This window comes from Mesoplodon mirus (assembly GCF_964341445.2).
Source record: "Mesoplodon mirus genome assembly, chromosome: 9".
Classification (NCBI taxonomy): Eukaryota; Metazoa; Chordata; class Mammalia; order Artiodactyla; family Ziphiidae; genus Mesoplodon; species Mesoplodon mirus.
The window spans coordinates 44,184,979-44,207,420 of record NC_138985.1 but is presented as its reverse complement, the minus strand read 5'-3'; the positions used below and the strand labels follow the sequence as shown (position 1 = coordinate 44,207,420).

The 22,442-nt window shown below is 36.3% G+C and overlaps 1 protein-coding gene across 10 annotated transcripts in view; it reads left to right on the top strand.

The window, feature by feature from the left end:
• Positions 1–22,442, top strand: part of HDAC9 (histone deacetylase 9) — a 568,543-nt gene that overhangs the window by 97,386 nt on the left and 448,715 nt on the right. For 3 of the 10 annotated variants that reach the window (XM_082632917.1, XM_082632924.1, XM_082632921.1), the window contains exons 4-6: positions 1,641–1,791; positions 2,794–2,914; positions 5,188–5,309. In XM_082632917.1, coding sequence (XP_082489043.1) covers positions 1,641–1,791; positions 2,794–2,914; positions 5,188–5,309 — 394 coding nt within the window. Of the gene's footprint in view, positions 1–1,640; positions 1,807–2,793; positions 2,921–5,187; positions 5,310–22,442 lie in introns of all 10 variants that reach the window. The other 7 variants (XM_082632920.1, XM_082632926.1, XM_082632925.1 and 4 more) reach the window with 5 other exon arrangements.

Genomic DNA, 22,442 nt, shown 5'->3' with positions numbered 1-22,442 from the left:
GGCCGCTGGGCCTGCGCATCCGGAGCCTGTGCTTCGCAACGGGAGAGGCCACAGCAGTGAGAGGCCCGCGTACCGCAAAAAAAAAAAAAAAAAAGAGACTGGTGGATCAAATCCAAAATGTCAAAGATTGTAATGTGAAAAGTAACCAGAAATGCTTCTAGCCATGTCCTTCTGGGAAGAGTAAAGCTATGATGCTTGACATGCAGAGTTGGCTTCCTGTTGCTCCACAGTGACTCTGATGCCATTCCATGTAACTTTTAATTTTTGTTCTGTTACTGTGCAGTGTAAATTTCAGAATTTTAGGCATGTATCTCATACAAACAGCAAATTACACTAACTTCATTAGTATTTAGAGTTTAAAATAGTAATAATAAGCAAAATTAGTATTGTTCAAACTTACAAGTTAAATTTCATATGCATTATGAACATGATGCATGGCAGAGATTATTCCTCTGTCTTATATATGAGGAACCAGTGCTCTGAGTGGCTTAGTGTTGTCTAGATCTCATGTCTAGTCATGTCAGAGCCTAGTAGAACTCAGTTTTGAGTTATTCCTCAGTGGGCACATTTACGATTATTCCATGTCTATTTCTCGGTCTGAGAGAAAATTGACATCTCAAAATGTTTCTTTTTTAATTTATTTTTGGCTGTGTTGGGTCTTCGTTTCTGTGCGTGGGCTTTCTCTAGTTGCGGCGAGCGGGGGCCACTCTTCATCGGGATGCGCGGGCCTCTCACTGTCGCGGCCTCTCTTGTTGCGGAGCACAAGCTCCAGACACGCAGGCTCAGTAGTTGTGGCTCATGGGCCTAGTTGCTCCACGGCATGTGGGATCTTCCCAGACCAGGGCTCAAACCTGTGTCCCCTGCATTGGCAGGCAGATTCTCAACCACTGTGCCACCAGGGAAGCCCTCAAAATGGTTATTAAGAATGCTTTATATTCATGATGTACCTTATTTGGAAGTGAATTCAAGGGATTCAGGCAGCTAAACAACAGTGCATCAAAGTGTAGTCTGATGGAAGTGATTTCTTCTTGACCAGTCTCTAATCTGAAGGGTTTGTGTGCTGAGTGAACTAATTAGACTTTGCTATTTTGAGAGAAGAGCTTGTTATGGATATACAGATTACATTCATCTTTTGAAAACCTTCTTGGAAGGTTTTGAAATTTTTAGCCTTCATTTTATTTCAGATTTCCCCAAAGTTAACTCATATCTCACTATTCTATTCAGTTTGATTATGTTCACACAATTTCTCAGGGTAAGAAGTGAAGATTTCAATTGTTTATATTGCAAGGGAATTGGTAAAACAGACTTCTGGGAAGTTCCTGCCTTTCTTTGCCTATATCATGTATTTCAGATGCACAAAGGAAAGTTACTCAAGGAACTGAAGATCTGACTGAATTTGGTAATATTGTGATAGGACGGCGTAGCTGTTGAAACTACCTAAAAACTTTCTTGTTAATGACCTTAAGACCATTTATGGCATTAGTTGCTTGTCGTTAGATTTCAATAATATACCAAAAAATGGGTAAAATGTAAAGTAAATACAAATAATTTCCAAAAGCTCATAACATTTCGATTTTGGTCATTGATGACTATGAAGTCTAAAGAAATTGCACACTCTCATGTCTTTCTCTTCTCGCAAGTTGCAACAGGAACTTCTAGCCATAAAACAGCAACAAGAACTGCTAGAAAAGGAGCAGAAACTGGAGCAGCAGAGGCAAGAACAGGAAGTAGAGAGGCATCGCAGAGAACAGCAGCTTCCTCCTCTCAGAGGCAAAGATAGAGGACGAGAAAGTAAGAGGCACCAGGGTAAAAGACGGATCTCTTCCCTCCTATTTAGCTGATGGTCATTCAGAAAGGAGCCTGATTAAGAGTGGAATTAAACTTGTCAAAATTGTCTGTGTTTAAGTAAAAGAATACATTATGGACCCAAATGTAAGGCTTTGACATTCACGTATCAGCTCTCTGCATTCAGTCTACAAGCATCTCCAGAAGTAAACATAGCATTGTTTGACAAAGATATTAATTTCTGTTGTTTTGAGCCTTAAAAATAATGTTATACTAAGGCAATATAGCTATGCCATTGTGTTTAATAATAAGCTTACTTCCACATTACTCCACCATACCTTCCTCCTGCTCAAGTAATAATTGCTCTTTAATAAGTCAAGGCTTGTCTCATTTAGTTTTCAAGTACCCAAACTTTGAGAAGATTTAAGGTAGAACTTTTTTTTTTTTTTTTAAAGAAGCAACTATCCACAAGAGGGAGACAGATCCAAATAATTCCCCTGTATGAGGTCAGTTCAAAATCAGGTCGTAGCAAGGTTTAAAATGTGATGACTTAAACTGGAATTGTCAGCAATATTTATTTGTTTAATGCTCAAAAGTGCTTTTTTAAAAAGTTTTTCAAACTAGCAATTCAGAAGAGCTCATTTTAATTCGCTTAATCACTTATATGGTCCCCCAAGATTCTTGACTTTTAAAAAGCAGTGTTCTGTTCCTCAGCAGTATTTTTTAAAGCTTAGGAAAAAATTAGTATTAATTCTGGGAATCCCCTTTCTGCAAAAGCAATTAAAGAAATCATCGAAGGTCTTTTGAAAATTGGCAGTTGAAGCAGTAGTTACAAAATATTACCATGTCATTTTCTAAAGCCTATTTAGACTCTGGTTTCTTCTTTTAATAGGAAAACTTCATATGCTGTGACGAGTGGTGTTACTTCTTAATTTTTGCTAAATATTCCAGAGGCTTGAAAGGACAGAACCGCAAATCGCCATCTGTTTCTGTATGTGTGTGTTTCAGGGGCAGTGGCAAGTACAGAAGTAAAGCAGAAGCTTCAAGAATTCCTGTTGAGTAAATCAGCAACAAAAGACACTCCAACTAATGGAAAAAATCATTCCGTGAGCCGCCATCCCAAGCTCTGGTACACGTATGTTCAGTGTTTGGCTTTTTTCATTCCCAGGGGTAAAGATCACAAGTTCTCAATTCAGCCAACCTGGGCACAAATCCCTGGCCTGCCAATTCTCAGCTATAAAGCCGTGGGCAAGCTCCTCAAATTCTCCAAAGCTCAGGTTTTTATTCTGTAAAAAGAGGACGATAATAGTACCTGCCCTCTAGGGTTTCTGGGAAGGTCCTGTGAAACAATGTGGTAAAGTATATAACAGAGACCAGCTCTTAAATAAATGTTAGCAAGTATCATCTTGAGGGCTAGAAAGTATTATACATGTTCTTTGCCAAATGAATAACTGACAAATGTAGGGTGGGGCATAGAAATTAATTCATATTTTGCATTTTTCTATTCTCAGATGGTGCATCTGATATCTTTACAATAATTTCTGAAGATTTGGCTCGTTGAAATTTTATTTTACTTGGCTTGAAATAAGGTGGAGATCTGAATTATTTTTAAAAGTCCAGAAGATTTCTGACTTAATTAAAAAAGAAAGAAAGAAAGAAAAGTAACTGATATATCTAAGTCTTCAGTGACTAGTTTACCCGTGCCCACCTCATCTCATTTCTTCTCACCCTGTAAAATGAGAGTAGATTGGCTTTTAACACACACGCTGACAACGTAACATACTGCAGTATTACAGTTTTTTATGCAACCATCTTTCTCCAAGTCTAGTAAAGAGATACTGTGCAACACACAATTCTTCCTTCTGTAAAGTATGAAGGAGGTGATATTTTTAAAAAATCAGGAGAAGAACTGATAGGCAAAGCATATTTGGATAATAGACTAATAGATCATAGTTTCATCTCTCTCATATTTAAAAAATATGTTTAGGATTTTACACTTACACATTTTTTATTCCCATCATAAGGATAAGGGAGTAAAAACCTCATTATTTGATACTCTGTTACATTGACATTTCAAGCATGCCAGGAGTTCTATTAAAAGAGTTATTGTTCTTATAATTCTATCTTATAAGTATCTTCCCTTCTCTGCATCCAGGAAAAAAGATGAGGCAGATTCTAGAATGCTATATAAATATTTTTTAATGGTTTACGTAATTTCTACCATGCATGTCAATTGACTTGAGAAACCAATCCCTGAAGAAAATTTTCACGTGTTCAATCAACATCAAAAAGTATTGAAAAAGAAATTCTGTTTTATTACCTAAAATTACATACATAATTTATAACTAACTCATGTTCCTTCTAAGTTAAAACCTGTTTTAAGAAAAGATAATATCTTTTTTTTTTTCTTAAGTGGAAACAACTACATGCAAACAACTTGTCAGCTGAAAATTCTTTAGCTGTTCCCTTGGGTATATTCAACATGGCTCTCAAATGTTATTTAGGAATCCTTTTTTTTGTACTGAACTGAACTTCAGTAGGGTCCAACTCCTGGACAGCCATAAGTCATTAATTTATGAAATCTGAACTTAATACTTTTTGCCAGTTATGGCTAGATAAAATATATTTACACCAGGTAATTCTTGAGAATGTTGATTCAAATAAATAATATTGGTAGAATCATCATGGTGGTGGTACTACGCCCTATCTATGTTTTCTCCATATAGAATGATTATAGATGTTTATATCCACTGGGTAATCTATGTTCAGTCCTAAGCTATTCTCCAGTAGCACAATTGCATCTCTTTTACTGTATTAATGCAGGAAAGACAGAAGATTTTAAAAGGTCAGGTTCATATTGACGAAGGATGTGTCTCCAGTCTTTACCTTGAAACTGCTATAGAAGTTTGGAGACCTGAGCCTAGTCGCACAGTACTGTCTCTCCAGTATAAAGGCACCCTCATGTACTCTCATGTACTACCTAGCAGTTTTTTTTAAATGAAGTCCTTCTGTATGTTTACTTTTACCTTGGTTGTTCTACATTGTTGACTAAAAAGGATTCGGATGATGACTTTTCCACTAATATGGCTCTTAAGAAAACATACACAATAATCTCAGATGTCAAATCTCAGGCTCTGGGTAAATTCTCTCCTTTAGTGAAGCAAACTTTTCTATGTGACTGTGTGACCAAACACACAGTGGGCATTCTTGGGCATCCTGCATCATTCCATAACATACTGCTAAATTGAACTTGGTTACATGAGGCTGTGGTTTGTACACACTAAAAACGAAAGAACATAAACACAGCTGAGACACGTGTTACAGCATGTGCAACCGATTATTGCTGACCAATGTGCAGTAAAAACTCAAGGGGAAATGGTGAACCCTCTTTTTCTTTTGTAGGGCTGCCCACCACACGTCATTGGATCAAAGCTCTCCACCCCTGAGCGGAACGTCTCCATCCTACAAATACACATTACCAGGAGCGCAAGATGCAAAGGATGATTTCCCTCTTCGAAAAACTGGTAAGTCAGTTCCACAAGAAGGCTCCACTTACTCTTCCATGACCTTCCTGCAGCTTTATTTTGCCATACCTCTAGGGGAGCGTCAAAGGATTTGAATCATAGCTGTCAGGCTCTCTCCACCTCTGCCCTCAGCATAAGCAGACGCGCGCACACACTCTCCTATTTCTATATCAGTTCATTCAGTATATTATCAAAGTAGCTTTTTTAATTTAAAGGTTAGTCACATTTGGGTTTTAGACAAATTATTTTCTTATTAACAATAAAGAGAAGAATTAAAGAAAATAGAAATTTGATTTCTCAGAAAATTTAAATCTTCTCTGTTAATGAGGACCTCTGTAATTTCCTCCATTTCTCTGATTTTCTGTTGAGCCTCAGCCATTTACTACAAAAATGGAAATAATCTTTTCCTCCCACTTTTAAAAACCTTAAATTTTAATTGTTTACTAAAACAGATAAGGTCAAGCCTAGCTCCTGAGTAAGTGACTTGCCTAGTGTCTCACAGATTATAGGAGAACTCATAGTGAAGCTTTGTAGCTAATAATCTCATGTAATTGTACTAAAATTTGCTTAGGGGAACTGGGACAATGAATCTGTAATAAATTTGGAATTTAGTAAGCAGCTCTATGGCTTTACAGTCTGTGTTTGTTTTCCCATATTCCTTTTTAGCCCTCTGGTATGTGCATATTTAGTGTGTTACATGCTCTTACCTCTATAATAAATATATTTAAATTTTAGCTGGGTAGAAGCATAAATAGCAGTTGTATACATTATGTTCTAAATCTTTGGAGATTTTCTAAATCTAGTTCTTTAGAGGAAGTTGTAAATTTAAAAAAAAAATTTATAACCACAATTGATGTGAAAAGATATTCAGAGCAGAGAGTTTGGTCCATTGTATTTTACTGAGATCTACTTGAAGAACTATAGATCTGTGTAATTTGTATATAAAATCTACAGAGTGAAAATTATTTCCAATAATTATATTCATTTTCCCAAGCAATTTTGAATAATTAAAATAGATATAGATTGTAAAAACACGTGCTGAAGCTATTTTCTGTCTTATAATTTACTTCTAGCATAATGAAGATTTCAAAATAAAATCAATCATGAGTAAGAATTTATTCTATCATCTAGCCCGTATTGTACCAGGCACTGAGGAAGGATGGCCAAGTATTGTAAAGCAATTTGTGCTTTTTTATTTTAATAGCCGAAAGATGTTCACATTTCTACTATAAGATATCAGATATAGTAAAGTACTTCAGTGGAAGGCTATGCAAAGGAAAGAGTGAGTTTTATGTATTGCATGAGAATTTCACACTCTTATCTACAAATCAGATTGCCTTTCATGTAAATAAACTTCTCTGGGATAAAAGGAACAAAGCAAAGAGTGAGTCTCCACATATTTCTAAAACATGGCATATAGTTTATGAAAATTGATCCATAAAGGACATGGATTTTAGAATGTGGGGACTTTGATCTGCAGCCTTGACATTTACTTGCACCAATGGCATGTGTAGGAACTATTGACAGAGATTATGTGAATATTGCCCCAGGTCTTAGGGCAGTGACTGGCATTCAAGAGCCTAAGGAGTCACTGAAAGGAAAGAAAACACAAGTCCCCTTATGGCAGGAGGTTACTGATGAGTGATATAGTTACATTTAGGGAGAAAGACTTCTACCCTGCTGTGCACATAGCCTTTGAATATATTCTTACCACTGGGAGATTGAAAACTGACTGCAGAAGTGACACTGAGTTTGAAAAGTAGTGGCATTTGGAACCAGTAAGCATCCAGAAAGCAAATATGATCTTTTTCAATACTTAAGGACAAGTACTAAAAACCCATACATTTGTGTCCCACTGTTTCCCTGAGAACGGCTTAGGATTTTTCCTCTGAAGAATGAATAGCAAGCTGTTAATTTATTCTTGTAGAATTTCTCAGTCCACAACACAATTCAAAGAGAAATCCTGCTTATTATATACCTTACAAAATTTAATTCAAATCTGTACTAATATGAAACTCATCTTCTGTATCTCTTTATGTGATATGTAATAGTAGTGAAAAGGTACAGCCCTTGTCTTTTCTAGTGGTATATTTTCTGTATTTGCCCATTACGTTAAGTTTCTTCCCTTTATATCGAATATCTGATATTTATGAAGTGTCAGGCTGCTGATCTGTAAAACCAAACATTTTCAATCATTGTACCAATAAAGTTCTTGAACAGCCATTAATACTTTTAAATCTCTATAGGGGTTTCAAAATATTCCTTAATTCAATTCCTATTGTCTAAGAAAAGTATGATGTAATTAAATACAGATGTTTTCTACACATCTAAATAGAGATACCCCTCATTAATTACAAATAGGTGAAACTCTTCCAACTTTTATAAATATAATCCATTTGGTATATTTCCAGTGCACTTTGAGAAAGTTTAGGTGTATATTTGCACTAAATAGAAGAGCACTGAAATATAGTCAAATAATTTTTACTTCAGCATTTGTTGTACTTTAGTGACTCAATAGTTATTACAAAAAAGTAAACAATAAAATACTATCATAGTTAAACTTATGTGATGATTAGGGAGACTGTATAAGATAATTTTCAAGTAAAGCTTTATCATATTAAATGAAATCTAGAGGAGTGGCATTGATCGTATAGTATAAATACCAGTACAGCCGTAATAGAGTGTAGCTTTTCTATTGGGCCCTGATTATCACTCTCTGAGGTCTACTTGAATTTCATTGAATTCAATCTTAGATTTAAAAGGTTTTAAGTGGATTCTATCTTTTGATCTGCATATAATACTAAATACTTTCAATTTCTTTTTAACCTATGTCAGTACTGAATTGCCAATATGCATTAGCAAGATTTACGGGAGTAAAGCTGGAACCAAAGTAAGAAAAGTTCTAATGACCTTAAAATGATTAAAGTGGCCCCAGGGGTGTTCCCTAAGCAGTGAGCAGAATTTGGAACCTCTCTTGACCTCTTAGGACTCAGACAGTGACAACCTAGGAATATTCAACCATAGAAGTCTCATTTGCCTGCAGAAATCTGACCTTTGTCATGCAAAGTGGACCTTTACTTCCTTCCCCTAAGGAGAATCATAGTTGCTCATAGCATTTGGGCTCTTTGGAAACCTCAGAATAATATGAATAGTTAGCTCTAATCAGGCCCATTCCGAATTCACTTTTCTTTTAAATGTAAGAATTGAGAGTCTTTTGCTCCTTTCATAACAATGATTGAACGTCAAAGGCTTTCATAATTGGTTCTGAAGTTAAGAATAAAATAATTTTTTAAATTTTTATATTTATTGCCCACACTTAAAGTAGCACTTCCTTTTAGAATTACCCTCTGTGATTGCTTTTGTTCCATAACACAAGAATTTGTTGTTTCTGAAATTTGGATTATTTTACTGAACTTTAGGTTTTGGCTGCAAATTATATCATACTGTAGTAGGTGATTTTTTTTTTCTCTAATATAATGCTCTGCGGGACTGATAATAAACTATAAAATAGGGAAAGGAAGTTTCTGGATCCGGATACTTTTGAAATAGTACATATTTCTCACAAAGATGCTGCGTATGTGGTGACTTTGAACTGACCTCCAAAACCATTTGATTCTGTTACAATGAGTGTGTGCATATGTTTTATAAAATATTATGGTAAAACATTCTAGAGGTTTTATGCTCCATTGTATTATTGGGGTCTTACCCAGTGAACTTTGCCTTTCTTTGAGTGTTACAGTCTTTCCATTTAATACTTCTGAACAAAGTGAGCTGGCTGGCTAGATTTACCTCTTAAAGAGCACAAGCCATGTAAAGCTACAGCTTGGCTTGGGCTAATAGGATTGTTCCCGCCCCACTGAAATATTCATTTTAATGGTCAGCAGCCCTAGAATAGGACTCAAAGATGGAAGGGGTCCAAACATAAGTTAAGGTTTTAGAAGGCCAACGTCCTTTTCCACACTGAGTAATTGGAAGGAAGGCAGAGATGAGATATATAACTTTATACATCTCCCTCAGTATAGCAGTTAGAAGTTATGTTGTGATACCTTGGTGACCTTTTCAAGTTACTATAATCCAGAATTAGTACAAGGAGGTTTTTAAACAAGGTTTTAAAATCTCTCTTGCTCTCTTGCTCTCTCTCTCTCTCTCTCTCTCTCTCTCTAGCTCTGTGTCTTTCTCATAATACACAGTCACACATGCGTGTGTACACGTGGACATGCACACACATTTCTGCACAGCTAGCACTAAGATAGCACTTGCGTTTATAAAAGTATTCACTCAGAATCTTATTCCAGATTGACCAAAACTGGAGTATTTTTATATATCTTAGTACTCGATCTTAGTTCCATTGTAGTGGCTCTTCTTGCTTAAAATTATTGAAATGTAATCTTTGTGATAAGTCTTACACTAGTTTTCCCAGAATTGAGAAGCAATGTGGCACAGTAACACAGGCTTTGAATCTACCTACCAGCTTGAAATCTGGATCCTCAATCTTGGGAAATTTACTTAACTCTTTAGGTTGTGATTCTCTCATCTGTAAAATGGGAATAATTTTTGTACTTGGTTCATACAGTTATTTTGAGGATTCAGTTAAGTAATGCATGCCATGCACTTAGGATCATAATTAGGACTTAGGAAGGGCTTAGTAAATCTTAACTTTGCGTTTCTAGTTGATAAGAAATTGAGTTTCATTTATTTTCATCAGTGAAAACTAAATTGCTTATTGTTGTGGAAAGTCTTTTCAAGGACTGGTATTCTGCCACCTTATTGATAAAAAGAGAAAACTGAGGAGCAAGTGATAAACATTTTCAGTTTAAGCTATCTGCTGCTTGCGATGCTAATCTCAAGATGGGAATAAAGGGCTTTGTTAATTTTGCATATTTGCTGGCATTTGGGAGCATAGTATGGTGTCAAAAAGTAGCAGCAGATTTGTTTCTTTCCTTCACCATAGGAGGAGCTCTTATTAATGCTCCGTCCTCACTAGAGCCAAACAGAGTTTTAATTTCTGCCATTGACTTCATTTTAAAATCAATAGACTTTAATTTTTAGAACAGTTTTAGATTTCCAGAAAAACTGACCCATAGTATAGACGGTTCCCGTATTACTCTTCCCTCTCTCCTGTAGTCTCTGCTCTTGTTAACATCTTGCATTAGTGTGGTACATTTGGTACAATTAATGAATGACTATCAATACATTATTATGAATGTAACCCATAATTTACATTAAGGTTTACTCTTTGTGTTGTAACATTCTATTGATTTTGACAAATGTATATGTCATACCATGTACCCACCATTACAATATAATGCAGAATAGTTTCATTGCCCTAAAAATCCTCTGTGCTCCATCTGTTCATCCTTCCTTCCATCAACCCCTGGTAACCACTTATATTTTTACTGTCTCTCTGGTTTTGCCTTCTGCAGAATGTCATATATTTGGAATCATATAGTATGTAGCCTTTTCAGACTAGATTCTTTCACTTGGCACTATGCTTTTAAGATCCTTCCATGTCTTTCTGTGGCTTGAAAGCTCTTTTTAGCACTGAATAATACTGCATTATATGGGAGAGGCCACAGCTTATGTAACCGTTTACCTATTGAAAGGTATCTTGGTTCCTTCCAGGTTTTGACAATTATGAATAAAGTGGCCCTAAACATTCACATGTAGGTTTTTGTGTGGATGTAGGTTTTCAGCTCAATTACGTAAAAGCCTAGGAGTGCAATAGCTGGATTTTATGGTGAGACTGTGTTCAGTTTTGTAAGACACTGCCAAACTCTCTTCCAAAGCAGCTGTACTATTTTAAATGCCCACCAGCAGTGGATCAGAGTTCCTGTTGCTCCACATTCTCACCAGCACTTGGTATTTTCAGTTTAGTGTTCTGGATTTTAACCATTCTACTAGGTATATAATGGTTTCTCATAATGGTTTTAATTTGTAATTTCCCAGTGTTAGCATGGTATATCTTTCTTCATCCCTTTACTTTTAATCTGTGTCTTTATATTTTAAATGGTTTTCTCATAGACAACATATAGTTGTATCTTTTTTTTCTTAACCCACTTTGACAGTCTCTTTTAATTAGTGTATTAGACCCGTCACATTTAAAGTGGTAATGGATATAGTTAGATCAATGTCTACCTTGTTTGTAACTGTTTTCTCATCATTGTACTTACTCTTTTTTTTTTTTTTTAATCTTCCCTTCTTTTTCTGCCTTCTCTGGTTTTAACTGAGCATTGTATATGATTCCATGTTCTCTACTGTCTTAGCATACCAGTTGTTTGTTTGTTTTTGTTTTTTGCGGTACGCGGGCCTCTCACTATTGTGGCCTCTCCCATTGCGGAGCACAGGCTCTGGACGCGCAGGCTCAGCGGCCATGGATCACGGGCCCAGCCGCTCCGCAGCATGTGGGATCTTTCCAGACCGGGGCACAAACCTGTGTCCCCTGCATCAGCAGGCAGACTCTCAAACACTGCGCCACCAGGGAAGCCCTGTACCTCTTTTAAAAAAATTTCTGCGGTGGTTTCCTTAGAGTTTGAAGTGCACATCTGTAGCAAATCTATACCCACTTTCAAATCACACTATACTGCTTAATGGGTATAGGTACTTTATAACAGAGTATTCCCAATTCCTCTCTTCCATCTTTTATAATTTTGCTGTCATTAACTTCACTTTCCCATAGTGATATTCTTTTTTTTTTTTTTTTTTTTTTTTTTTTTTTTTTTTTGCTGTACACGGGCCTCTCACTGTTGTGGCCTCTCCCATTGCGGAGCACAGGCTCCGGACACCAGGCTCAGTGGCCATGGCTCACGGGCCCAGCTGCTCTGCGGCATGTGGGATCTTCCCGGACCGGGGCACGAACCCATGTCCCCTGCATCGGCAGGCAGACTCTCAACCACTGCGCCACCAGGGAAGCCCCCATAGTGATATTCTTATTTCGAATAGTCAATTAGTCAATTAAAAATAAGAAAAATTTCATTTTACCTTCATTTATTTCTTCCTTTATACAGCTCTGAGTTTCTGATCTATATCCTTTTTTTTCTTGCTAAAGAACTTTTTTTAATATTACTTGCAAGGCAGGTCTACTGGCAACAAATTTCCTTAGTTTTTGTTTGAGAGTTTTTATTTCTCCTTCATGTTTAACAGATAATTGCACTGAATACAGAATTCTAGGTTGCTGGTGTTATTTCTTGCAACACTTTAAACACTTCACTGGCTTCTTGCTTGCATGGTTTCTGACAAGAAATTTGCTTCAGTTTGTATCATTGTTACTCTATAGGCAAGATGCTTTCTCATATCTTCTGGTTTCTTTTAAGATATTCTTTGTCTTTGGTTTTCTGCTGTTTGAATATGATGTGCCAGGTGTCCAGTTTTGGTATTTATCCTGTTTCATGTTCCCTGAGATTCTTGTATCTGTGGATTCCAGTCATTATTCAAATAGTCTTCTGCTTCATTCTTCCTTGTTATTCTGGGTATCCCTTTATGCAAGTGTTAACATCTTTTGTAACTGTCCCAGATTAGGGGGCATTTTGTTCTTTGTGTCATTCTTTTATTCTTTGCCCTTCAGCTTCAGGAGTTTCTGTTGACAGGTTTTCAAGGTCACTGGTTCTTTCCTCAGTCTTGTCCAGTCTATTAATGAGCCCATCAAAGACATTCTTCATCCTGTGCTTTTGATTTCAGGCATTTCCTTTTGGTACTTTCTTAGTGTTTCCACCTCTCTGCTTACAGTTACTCATGTGTTCTTGCATGTTGTCAACTTTTTCCATTAGAGCCCTTAACATTTTACTCATAGTTATTTTAAGTTCTCTGTCTGACAATTCTGAAATCTTTGTCGTAACTGAATCTAGTCTGACGCTTACTTTGTCTCTTCAGACTGTTTTCTCTTGCTTTTTAGCATGCTTTCCCACTTTTTGTTGAAAGCTGGACATGGTATATTAGAAAACAGAGATTGATGGATTAAACTTGTGGTGTGAGATTTTACGTTAATGTGGCTGGAACTGGGCTGTGTTTAACATTTGCATAGATGTAGGTACCAGAGGCTTTAGTTCCCTCTAGTTTCCTTGGTTACTGTTTGTTTGTTTTGTTTTTGTTTTTTTCTTCCCCTGTTTTGGGGTTTCCCTAAGAACTTCTTCATAAGTAGTGTCTTGCAGCTCTCGCATTTGCAATCCACTGTTATTATACTGGAACCCTGTTAAAATGGTGGTAAGACATTGGGGAGGGACAGTGTTCTATAATCTTATAATTAAATCTCAGGGTTTTTTTAGTGGAACCTGAGTTTGTGGTCTGTGACCTCCAGAGCTGTTTCTTAGCTTCTTTTTTTCAATCTTTCCCTTAATAAGTGAGATAGGAAAGGTAGGAGAGGCTGCGGTTGGCTAATTGCCCTACCCTCCAGGTCAAATAAAGTTCTGGTAAAATATTTTCCTTTGGAAGGCAGGTTTTGTTATGTAGAATGCTTTAGGTATATTTGAAAATTGTACTTTTCTCCTGGTGTATTTCAGAATGACTGCTTTTCTCTCTTCCTACACCTTTACTCCCTACCATCACTTACACAGGAGGGGATTCTTCACTGATCTTCACTAAGAGAACCTGGTTGGGTTCTTGTAAGTCAAACCTATGAATGTGTACAGTCCTCCCCGTGAGACTGGGCCCCTGGAATTTTTAACTCTCAACCTAGTCCACACTCAGGCTCCAGCAACTCATCAAAATTAACATCTAGGGGCTTCCCTGGTGGCGCAGTGGTTGAGAGTCCGCCTGCCAATGCAGGGGACACGGGTTCGTGCCCTGGTCCGGGAAGATCCCACATGCCGCAGAGTGGCTGGGCCCGTGAGCCATGGCCACTGAGCCTGCACGTCCGGAGCCTGTGCTCCACAACGTGAGAGGCCACAGCAGTGAGAGGCCCGCATACCGCAAAAAAAAAAAAAAAAAAAAAAAAAAAAATTAACATCTAAGTGTTCCTACCAGTTACTGGCTTCGGTGGCTTCTGTTCTCAGTAAGTTGATCTCAGCTGTGATTTTCAGTATTTTTCTGTCTCTCCAGATTTTGGAGTGGCGGTTTGCTCTGAGACCTCAATTCTCTGATGAATCTAAGAAAATCGCTTTGGTTTTTAATTTGCTCAGCTTTCTTCTTGTGGTGAGGATGGCAGTGAAGATTTCCAAGCTTTTTATGTGTTGGAATTGATACCAAAGGTCAGCCATTGACTTTTAAACTGGTAAAATACTTTCAAAAAATTTTAAAAACACAACTTTACAACTTTTTGAAGTGACAGATTCATATTTAAGCAATATAATTCTTACCAATTAATTATAATCGATTCTTATAAGATTATAAGTCATCAACAATTGACTCTCCTTCTGCTCAGTGTGATCATGACTAACAAATCCATGTGCTAAAAATACTATGACAGAGAGAGGATAGACTAAAATAATTTTAAATCACATTTTGGAAGGAAGGCAATACTTTGTGTTAAAGTCTTTGCCTAATGATTCAGTCTATGGTATTTTATTCTGTGCCCTCTTCTATATGTCCTCTTTCTCTTCTCCTTAATAGGAATCAAACACTGCATTGATTTTTGCTACTTTGAGAATAAGTTTGATGAAATATTGGGTTGGAACAGAGTATAAGCTACTGTGTAAGCAAGATTTGGGAATTATAAGGACTTTTTTCCCTGTGTTTTTCTTACTATTCTCTTCATATCAAACACCTAGAGGTTTGATGAGGTAACCACTTTTTGGCCCTCCAAAATTTAGAAAAATCAACTCCTTTTTAAAATAAGATTTAATTTTTTACATAGAAAAATTACTTTTTAAAAGAAGGCTTTTTGATAGGTTTAATTATTTAGATTATGAAAAGTTAGCCATTTTCAACTACCATTATTTCATTGATACACATTTTCTCCAGTTTTATTAAAATATACCTCACATACAGCACTGTAGTAGTTTAAGGTGTACAGCAGAATGCTTTGACTTACTTGCTCATTTTTTAAACAAACATATCTGAATGGATCTAATGGATATAATATTTTATAGTTTAACTAGCACTGTTTTTTACTTCTGCATTTTTTCCTTAGTGGTACACAAGGTAATTGTGCCTGTTACAATTGATAAATTACTGTAGTAGAATTAAATGGTGTACAGTAGTAAGAATCCTTGTGATAGAAAAAATACAAATTTATAACGTGATTTTTCACTTTAAAGCATAATAGAAATTAATGTTCCTAAGAATTTTTGATTCAAGAGTTAGATGTGTGGTTATGTTAGAAACAAGGGACAAATGGTTTAAGTTTCACAGTTCGATAAAAGAGAAGCTGGTCTCACAGATTGTATATGTGGTATGTATGGTGACTAGTTAGAGCTATGAGCAAGTGTCAGTTGAGAACTGTTTGATAATCAACCTTGTAAGAACTTTGAACATCTAACTAAAATTATTTGCTTACGGTGGAAACTAGTGTGAAAAAGCTAATAGAGCCTAGAAAAACAAAGCTTGGAAAATAATCGCATGGTTTGGAGTTAGATGTGGCTGAGAATTCCAGCATGGTGCTACCAGTTAGAGCTTTATGACTGCGGGCAAGTTACAGGACTTCTTTGAGCCTCGATTTTTAAAGTGTCAAGAATGGAAAATATTTGGCTTGATGGATTATCATAAGCAATAAAGATACTTCATGAACCTGCTCAGCACAGTGTCTGACATAGCAGAGTCTCTGTACATATTGCCAGTGCGAGTTACCAAGAAGAATGATGTGGCATTAGTAGTAGCCACATAGTATAATTGTAAAATAATTGGAATGGCAAAAGGAGTCTAGAGTTGTAGTCTTATGCCACTAATATATGACCTTGAACATATTTATGATTTTGGATCATCAGATTTCTCGGTTAAATGACAGATTTGGACCAAATGATTCCTAATATTGTGTATAAGTCTAAAAAGGAACTATATCACCATGTTTCATGAAGAGTAAGATAAGAAAACGTTAATGATTTGAAGAACATATAAATAAGAAATAAATGATGGTGCTTTTGCAGAATTGTATCTCAAATTCATTATAATTAACTGTAACAAAGTCTAATGACATATTTTTCACTCCCCATAAAATGGTCAATTAGAAACAGGCAGGACATTTTAGATAAGATTGGAATGAGAAATTGGCAAAAAATAATAATTAAGACTTCAAAAGCATTTAGCCATCTGTTGTATAATCATGAGAATGATTGAAAAATGACTCCTAATTTGTAATATTCACAGTTATATAACTTGAAACACTGGGAAAATATTCTCTGCAAATATATGCACTTATATCTCTAGATACATCTAATGAAATAAATTAAAAGATGAAAAAATAAATGATAAAATATTGGTGGTTATATTTTCTTTAAATTTTCAGCCTCCCGGTGAGCTACTTTGAAATGCAAGTATCCTTTATGGTAAAGAAATCTGCTAGAAACCATTATCTGTTTGTTCAAAAACCTTCTTAGTATTTAAGGTAGCACATAATAACAGTTTTACCCTTGCATGCTAGATTTTTCATCACGTGACCTTAATTTGCCCAGAGTTATCTCTATTTCTGTCTACCAATTTCTTCTTTTATAAAACTGTTTGCTTTTGAGCTTATATTTATTTTAATGTTTATACTGATCCCTCCATTCTTTACCTACATATCCATATACAAGATAAATTCAAAAGTCATTTTTCATAAACCTTTCATTCTGACAGTTTCCTTATCTGTAGTCACTTTTTGCTGTAATTTTTGCTATAAAAGCTGGCAATCATATGTCAATTATTATGTATCATATTTCATCCTCTTGTTTTTATCTTGTTCTTCCCAATTGGATGGTAAAAATGTCCTTGAAGAGAGTGTTTGTCACATCTTCATTCCTTATCTGACAAACCACACTTTGTGCTGGGCCTATTGGGGGGTATTAAAGAAATTAATCTGAGTAACAGGATTTTTGCCATTAAGGAGCTCACACTCCTCATAGTGAGAGGCATGTTGATTGACAATTAGTTTAATTTAGCTTTTGAACCACCTTACTTCTTAAGAAACTACTGTTTCATATTTCCACATTATAAACATTCTTGAGTGAAAGCAAAGATCCAAACCACCTGAAGAATGTAGGTAAGAGAAGACATTGATATATTAGTTTTTTTAGTTTTAAGCTTTCAGTGTATTTAATTGGAATTATCTGTATTAATTTTATTATCACATTTTGAAGTAGGTAACACAAAAGAAATTCTCAGAGAGAATTTATTAGCCTGCTACAACTGTACATATGTGTTTTTTTGTTTGTTTGCTTTATTTTTGGCTCTATTGGGTCTTTGTTGCTGCATGCGGGCTTTCTCTAGCTGTGGCGAGCGGGGGCTACTCTTCATTGCGGTGTGCAGGCTTCTCATTGCGGTGGCTTCTCTTGTTGCAGAGCGTGAGCTCTAGGCATGAGGGCTTCAGTAGTTGTGGCACATGGGCTTCAGTAGTTGTGGCAGGCTCTAGTGCGCAGGCTCAGTAGTTGTGGCACACGGGCTTAGTTGCCCCACAGCATGTGGGATCTTCCTGGACCAGGGCTTGAACCTGTGTCCCCTGCATTGGCAGGCGGATTCTTAACCACTGCGCCACCAGGGAAGTCCCTATATGTGGTTTTTTGAAAATAGAATAGACTAGTCCTGCTAAATAGATTATTCTGTAATAATGGAAAAAGTTCTCTGTCTGCACTGTCCAGTAGCCACTAGGCAAATGTAGCCACTTGAAATTGAACACAAAATGTGGCTAGTGTGGCTGAGGAGATAAATTTTCATTGATAAATTTTAAATTTAAATGTAAATATTCACATGTAGCTAGCTAGTGACTATCATATAGGACACTACAGGTATAGACCAAGGCAGGCACACATATGGCCTGAGTGTCCCTACAAAATCCCTTCAATGTCCAAGGCAGACATCCCAGTCACAGCAAACTCTTCCCTAGAAGTTTGGACATAGACTTAGAAGCATTCTAAATCATATCATGCAAAAAAGATATAATGTCTGAGCAGAACTGTATTTTCAGGACTCAGTTTTTAAGAAGCAAGAAACTAGTACAAAAAAGCTTAGTTTAAAAAATAAGAGAGGATTTGGAGGATTCACTTAACTGAATTTTCTTAGTGTCTAGGTGCTTAGATGATGTTAGTTCAGTGTTTTCACATGTTGTTATTAGACATATGAGTTCCTATCCTGCTTCTGCTTGACTTTACATACAGTAATGCTCTCTCCTAATGGTGACAAGGAAAACCCAGTACAACCCTAGGCTTACCTCTTCCCTGCTTAGAAAGAACAGGAAAAACAAGCACTTTCCTCCCAAGTAATTCCTTTTTTAAAAAAAAATTGTTATTGAAGTGTAGTTGATTTACAATGTTGTGTTAATTTCTACTGTACAGCAAAGTGATTCAGTAATACATATATATACCTTCTTTTTCATATTCTTTTCCATTATGGTTTATCACGGGATATTGAATATGCTTCTCTGTGCTATACAGTAGGACCTTATTGTTTATCATTCTATATATAATAGTTTGCATCTGCTAATCCCAAACTCCCAATCCATCCCTTCTCCACCCCACTTCCCCCTTGGCAACCACAAGTCTGCTCTTATGTCTGTGAATCTGTTTCTGTTTCATGGATAAGTTCATTTGTGTCATATTTTAGATTCCACATATAAATAATATATGGTATTTGCCTTTCTCTTTCTGACTTAGTATGATTATCTTTAGGTCCCTCCACGTTGTTGCAATTGGCGTTATCTCATTCTTTTCTAATGGCTGACTAGTATTCTACTGTGTGTGTGTGTGTGTGTGTGTGTATACATATACATATATGTATACACACACACACACACACACACACACACGTCTTCTTTATCCATTCATCTGTCGATGGACATTTAGGTTGTGTCCATGTCTTGCTATTGTAATTCTGATAATTCCCAGGACTAACTCACCTGAATAGCTTGGGTCATGTACCAGCCCTGAGTCAGTCTCTCTCAGAGACAGAGAAATTATACTGAGGAGAGCAGGTGGGGAGCCTGCCTTACTTGCCCACCCTGGAAGTTTGGATGGAGTATACAGCAGCTCTCAGATGGCCTGGACTGAGAATGAACCTCTAACCAGCATTCATCCTTCTAAAGGGCGGCTCTGATCCTATTAACTCCCTTCTTCAAAATTATGTGTGGATTTTCACAAATGCCTCAGTGTACTCTTCAGATCTGGGATAACTACCTGTTCTTCAAAAGTCATTTTAAACACTGAAATTTATAGGAAGTTTTTTCCAAATCCTTTACCTTCCCTGCCCTGAAGCCCTGATGCTGAAACTTTTTACAGTTCATCTCCCTTAAAGTGCCCTTGCTACCTATGCCCTGCATAAACACTGCCCTTCTATAATATATTATTGTAATAGTTAAATTTAACTCCAATAAAAGTATTTTAAAAATAATTGCTTAATTTTAAAAAAAGTTAAAATTATATGGTAGTAATAGTAATATTGGTTTCATGTGCTAGATACCATTTTAAGTATCTTATCTATATATCATACTGGTTTCCATACAATAACTCTTGAAATACATCTTATTATTTCTCACCAGTTTTATAGGCAAGGGAACAATCACAGAGAGGTTAGTAATTTTCCTCAGTTCTCATTTTATTTATATGAGCAGGAAGTGTAGTGCCAGCTCAAAGAAAGGAAGTTTTATTTCAGAACCTGGTCTTTCAGCCCCTGTGTTTTGTACATAAATAAGTGGTATCTAGTATCATTGAAAAAGGCAGTTTTGCTAAAGTTAAAACACCACGTTGATTCATCTTAATGTAGTGAATTATAACAATTTAGACTGTACCATTTATTTTTTTTTTTTTTTTTTTTTTTTTTTTTTTTTTGCATTACGCGGGCCTCTCACTGCTGTGGCCTCTCCCGTTGCGGAGCACAGGCTCCGGACGCGCAGGCCCAGCGGCCATGGCTCACGGGCCCAGCCGCTCCGCGGCACGCGGGATCCTCCCGGACAGGGGCACGAACCCGCGTCCCCTGCATCGGCAGGCGGACTCCCAACCACTGCGCCACCAGGGAAGCCCTAGACTGTACCATTTATAATTTAACTTCAGTCCAATGATGAATAACATTCCAAATATTTTAGAAATAATATGTTTTGATTATTCTTCATAATTTCAACTACTAAGGCATTTTTCATTAAAAGCAAATTATTTAAAACCATAAATTGATGTGTTCTTTCTGCATCTAAATATTTAAACATTTTTAAAAGATAAACTATTCCAGAAGTTAAATATCATTTTAAGTTGGATCTTCCAAATGTTTTTGCCACAAATACAAGAGCTAATTTATTGATCAATGACAGAATTCTGAGAAACTGAAAATATAAAGTTAGTACCAAAGTATGATACTTTGCAGTCACTATACAAGAAAATGGTATCTGCTAGATTTCTTTAGGGGAATAGATAAGCTTGTGGATACAGATGAACTAATAGACATTAACTTATATGAATTTGAATATTCTACATAGAAGCAATTTTACTTTTTAAACTTGTCATGTTATTCATTTATAATAGTTATAAGAAAAAAGATATGAAGAATATTTTTCCAGCTTTTAAAATGTTTCTTGAAGACATATCTATTATATTTTCCATTGCCGTTACATATATATATATAATAACTTTCTTTTGGATTTATTACTAGGATCATGTTTGTGTTTATTGAAGAAATATACTTACTGCAACTATATAATTATTTGTACTTTTCCTTTTGCTCTGTCAGAAACTAAGCTATTCAACTTGTTCAGTTGAAGTAGATTTATTTACAGTTCTCTCATGTTGGACATTTAAAGTATTTCCAGTACTATTGGAAATAATTTTGCAATTAACATTATACAAGTTCTTCTTTGGGCAAATTGATTATTATCTCTACAGGATAGATTTCTAACAGTATATTTTCTGATTCAAACTCTATCTGATCTCAGGTGGCCTCAGCCTGCAGTGCCTTGAAGCAGGGTTTCAGTTCCCAGCCAGTGACTGAGGTCAGGTCGCAGCAGTGAGAGCACCGAATCCTAGCCACTAGACCAGTGGTCAGTGACAAGGCCCTGGCCCTGTGGCTTTGCAGAAAAAGAATTCCCACAAAGACAGAAAGCAGTGAAACAAGTAAAGTATTTATTAGGAGAAAAGAGTACAGTACATGTGGATAGATACATGGCAGGCTCAGAGAGAGAGAGTCATGCCTTTGTGGCAATTTGAGTCACTTTTATGGGGCATTTCTTCTGGGTTTCCTTTGACCAATCATTTTGATTTGCCTGGTTCAGAGTCCATATCTGGTGTATCTCAGGATTTTTCCATGTGTGTACGCATCTCTTAGCCAAGATGGATTCTGCCAAAGAGGCCTAGGTAGGTTGGCCACTTGGTATCACTCCCGTTTTGACCTCCAAGGAGACTTTCTGCACATGTGTAGTCGGGAAGATCTCCTGACTTCGAGAATGAGGAATATGTGGTCTCTTATCTTCTATGTGGGCAGGGCCCAGCCTCCTCTCTCAATTGTTCTGTAATTCCCATCTTGGAATATCGGTCCACAGGAATGAACTCAAACCATTTGCCCTGAGGGCCCATCTGTCTCCTGCCTCAAATCTACTAAATAAGATTTGTTTAACCTCCCACCCCTAACTACAGTGAATGAAAATGTCTATATCCTTGGACCCTAAGCTATCCTGAGTGACATTATTTTTTTAATTGCCTGTTTAATGTATACCATTTATTGAGAGCATCTTAAAATTCCTTTAACACTGGCATAACATAAATAAGTTACAAGATTGCCATTGCAGTTTTAGCAGAAACAGGGAAAAAATCTGAAATAATGGGCATATATGACATTTCTTGAGTGGACAAATGTTAATAAAGAAATGTTCCTAATTGTGGAATTCACAGATTTTATAATTTGTAAACATATAAAATTTATACTTAAAAAACTCCAGAAATGTTTTCTCCGTTGCTTTTATAGCTCAGTATGATGCTTTTTTTGATTCAGGTGACACATTAAACTAATTTCTGCCTTCAAGATAAGTAGTCTATTTTTGAAAACACATAGAATAAATACAAATGGAAGACATGTCTGTTTATGTATTTATTTGTTTTTTTT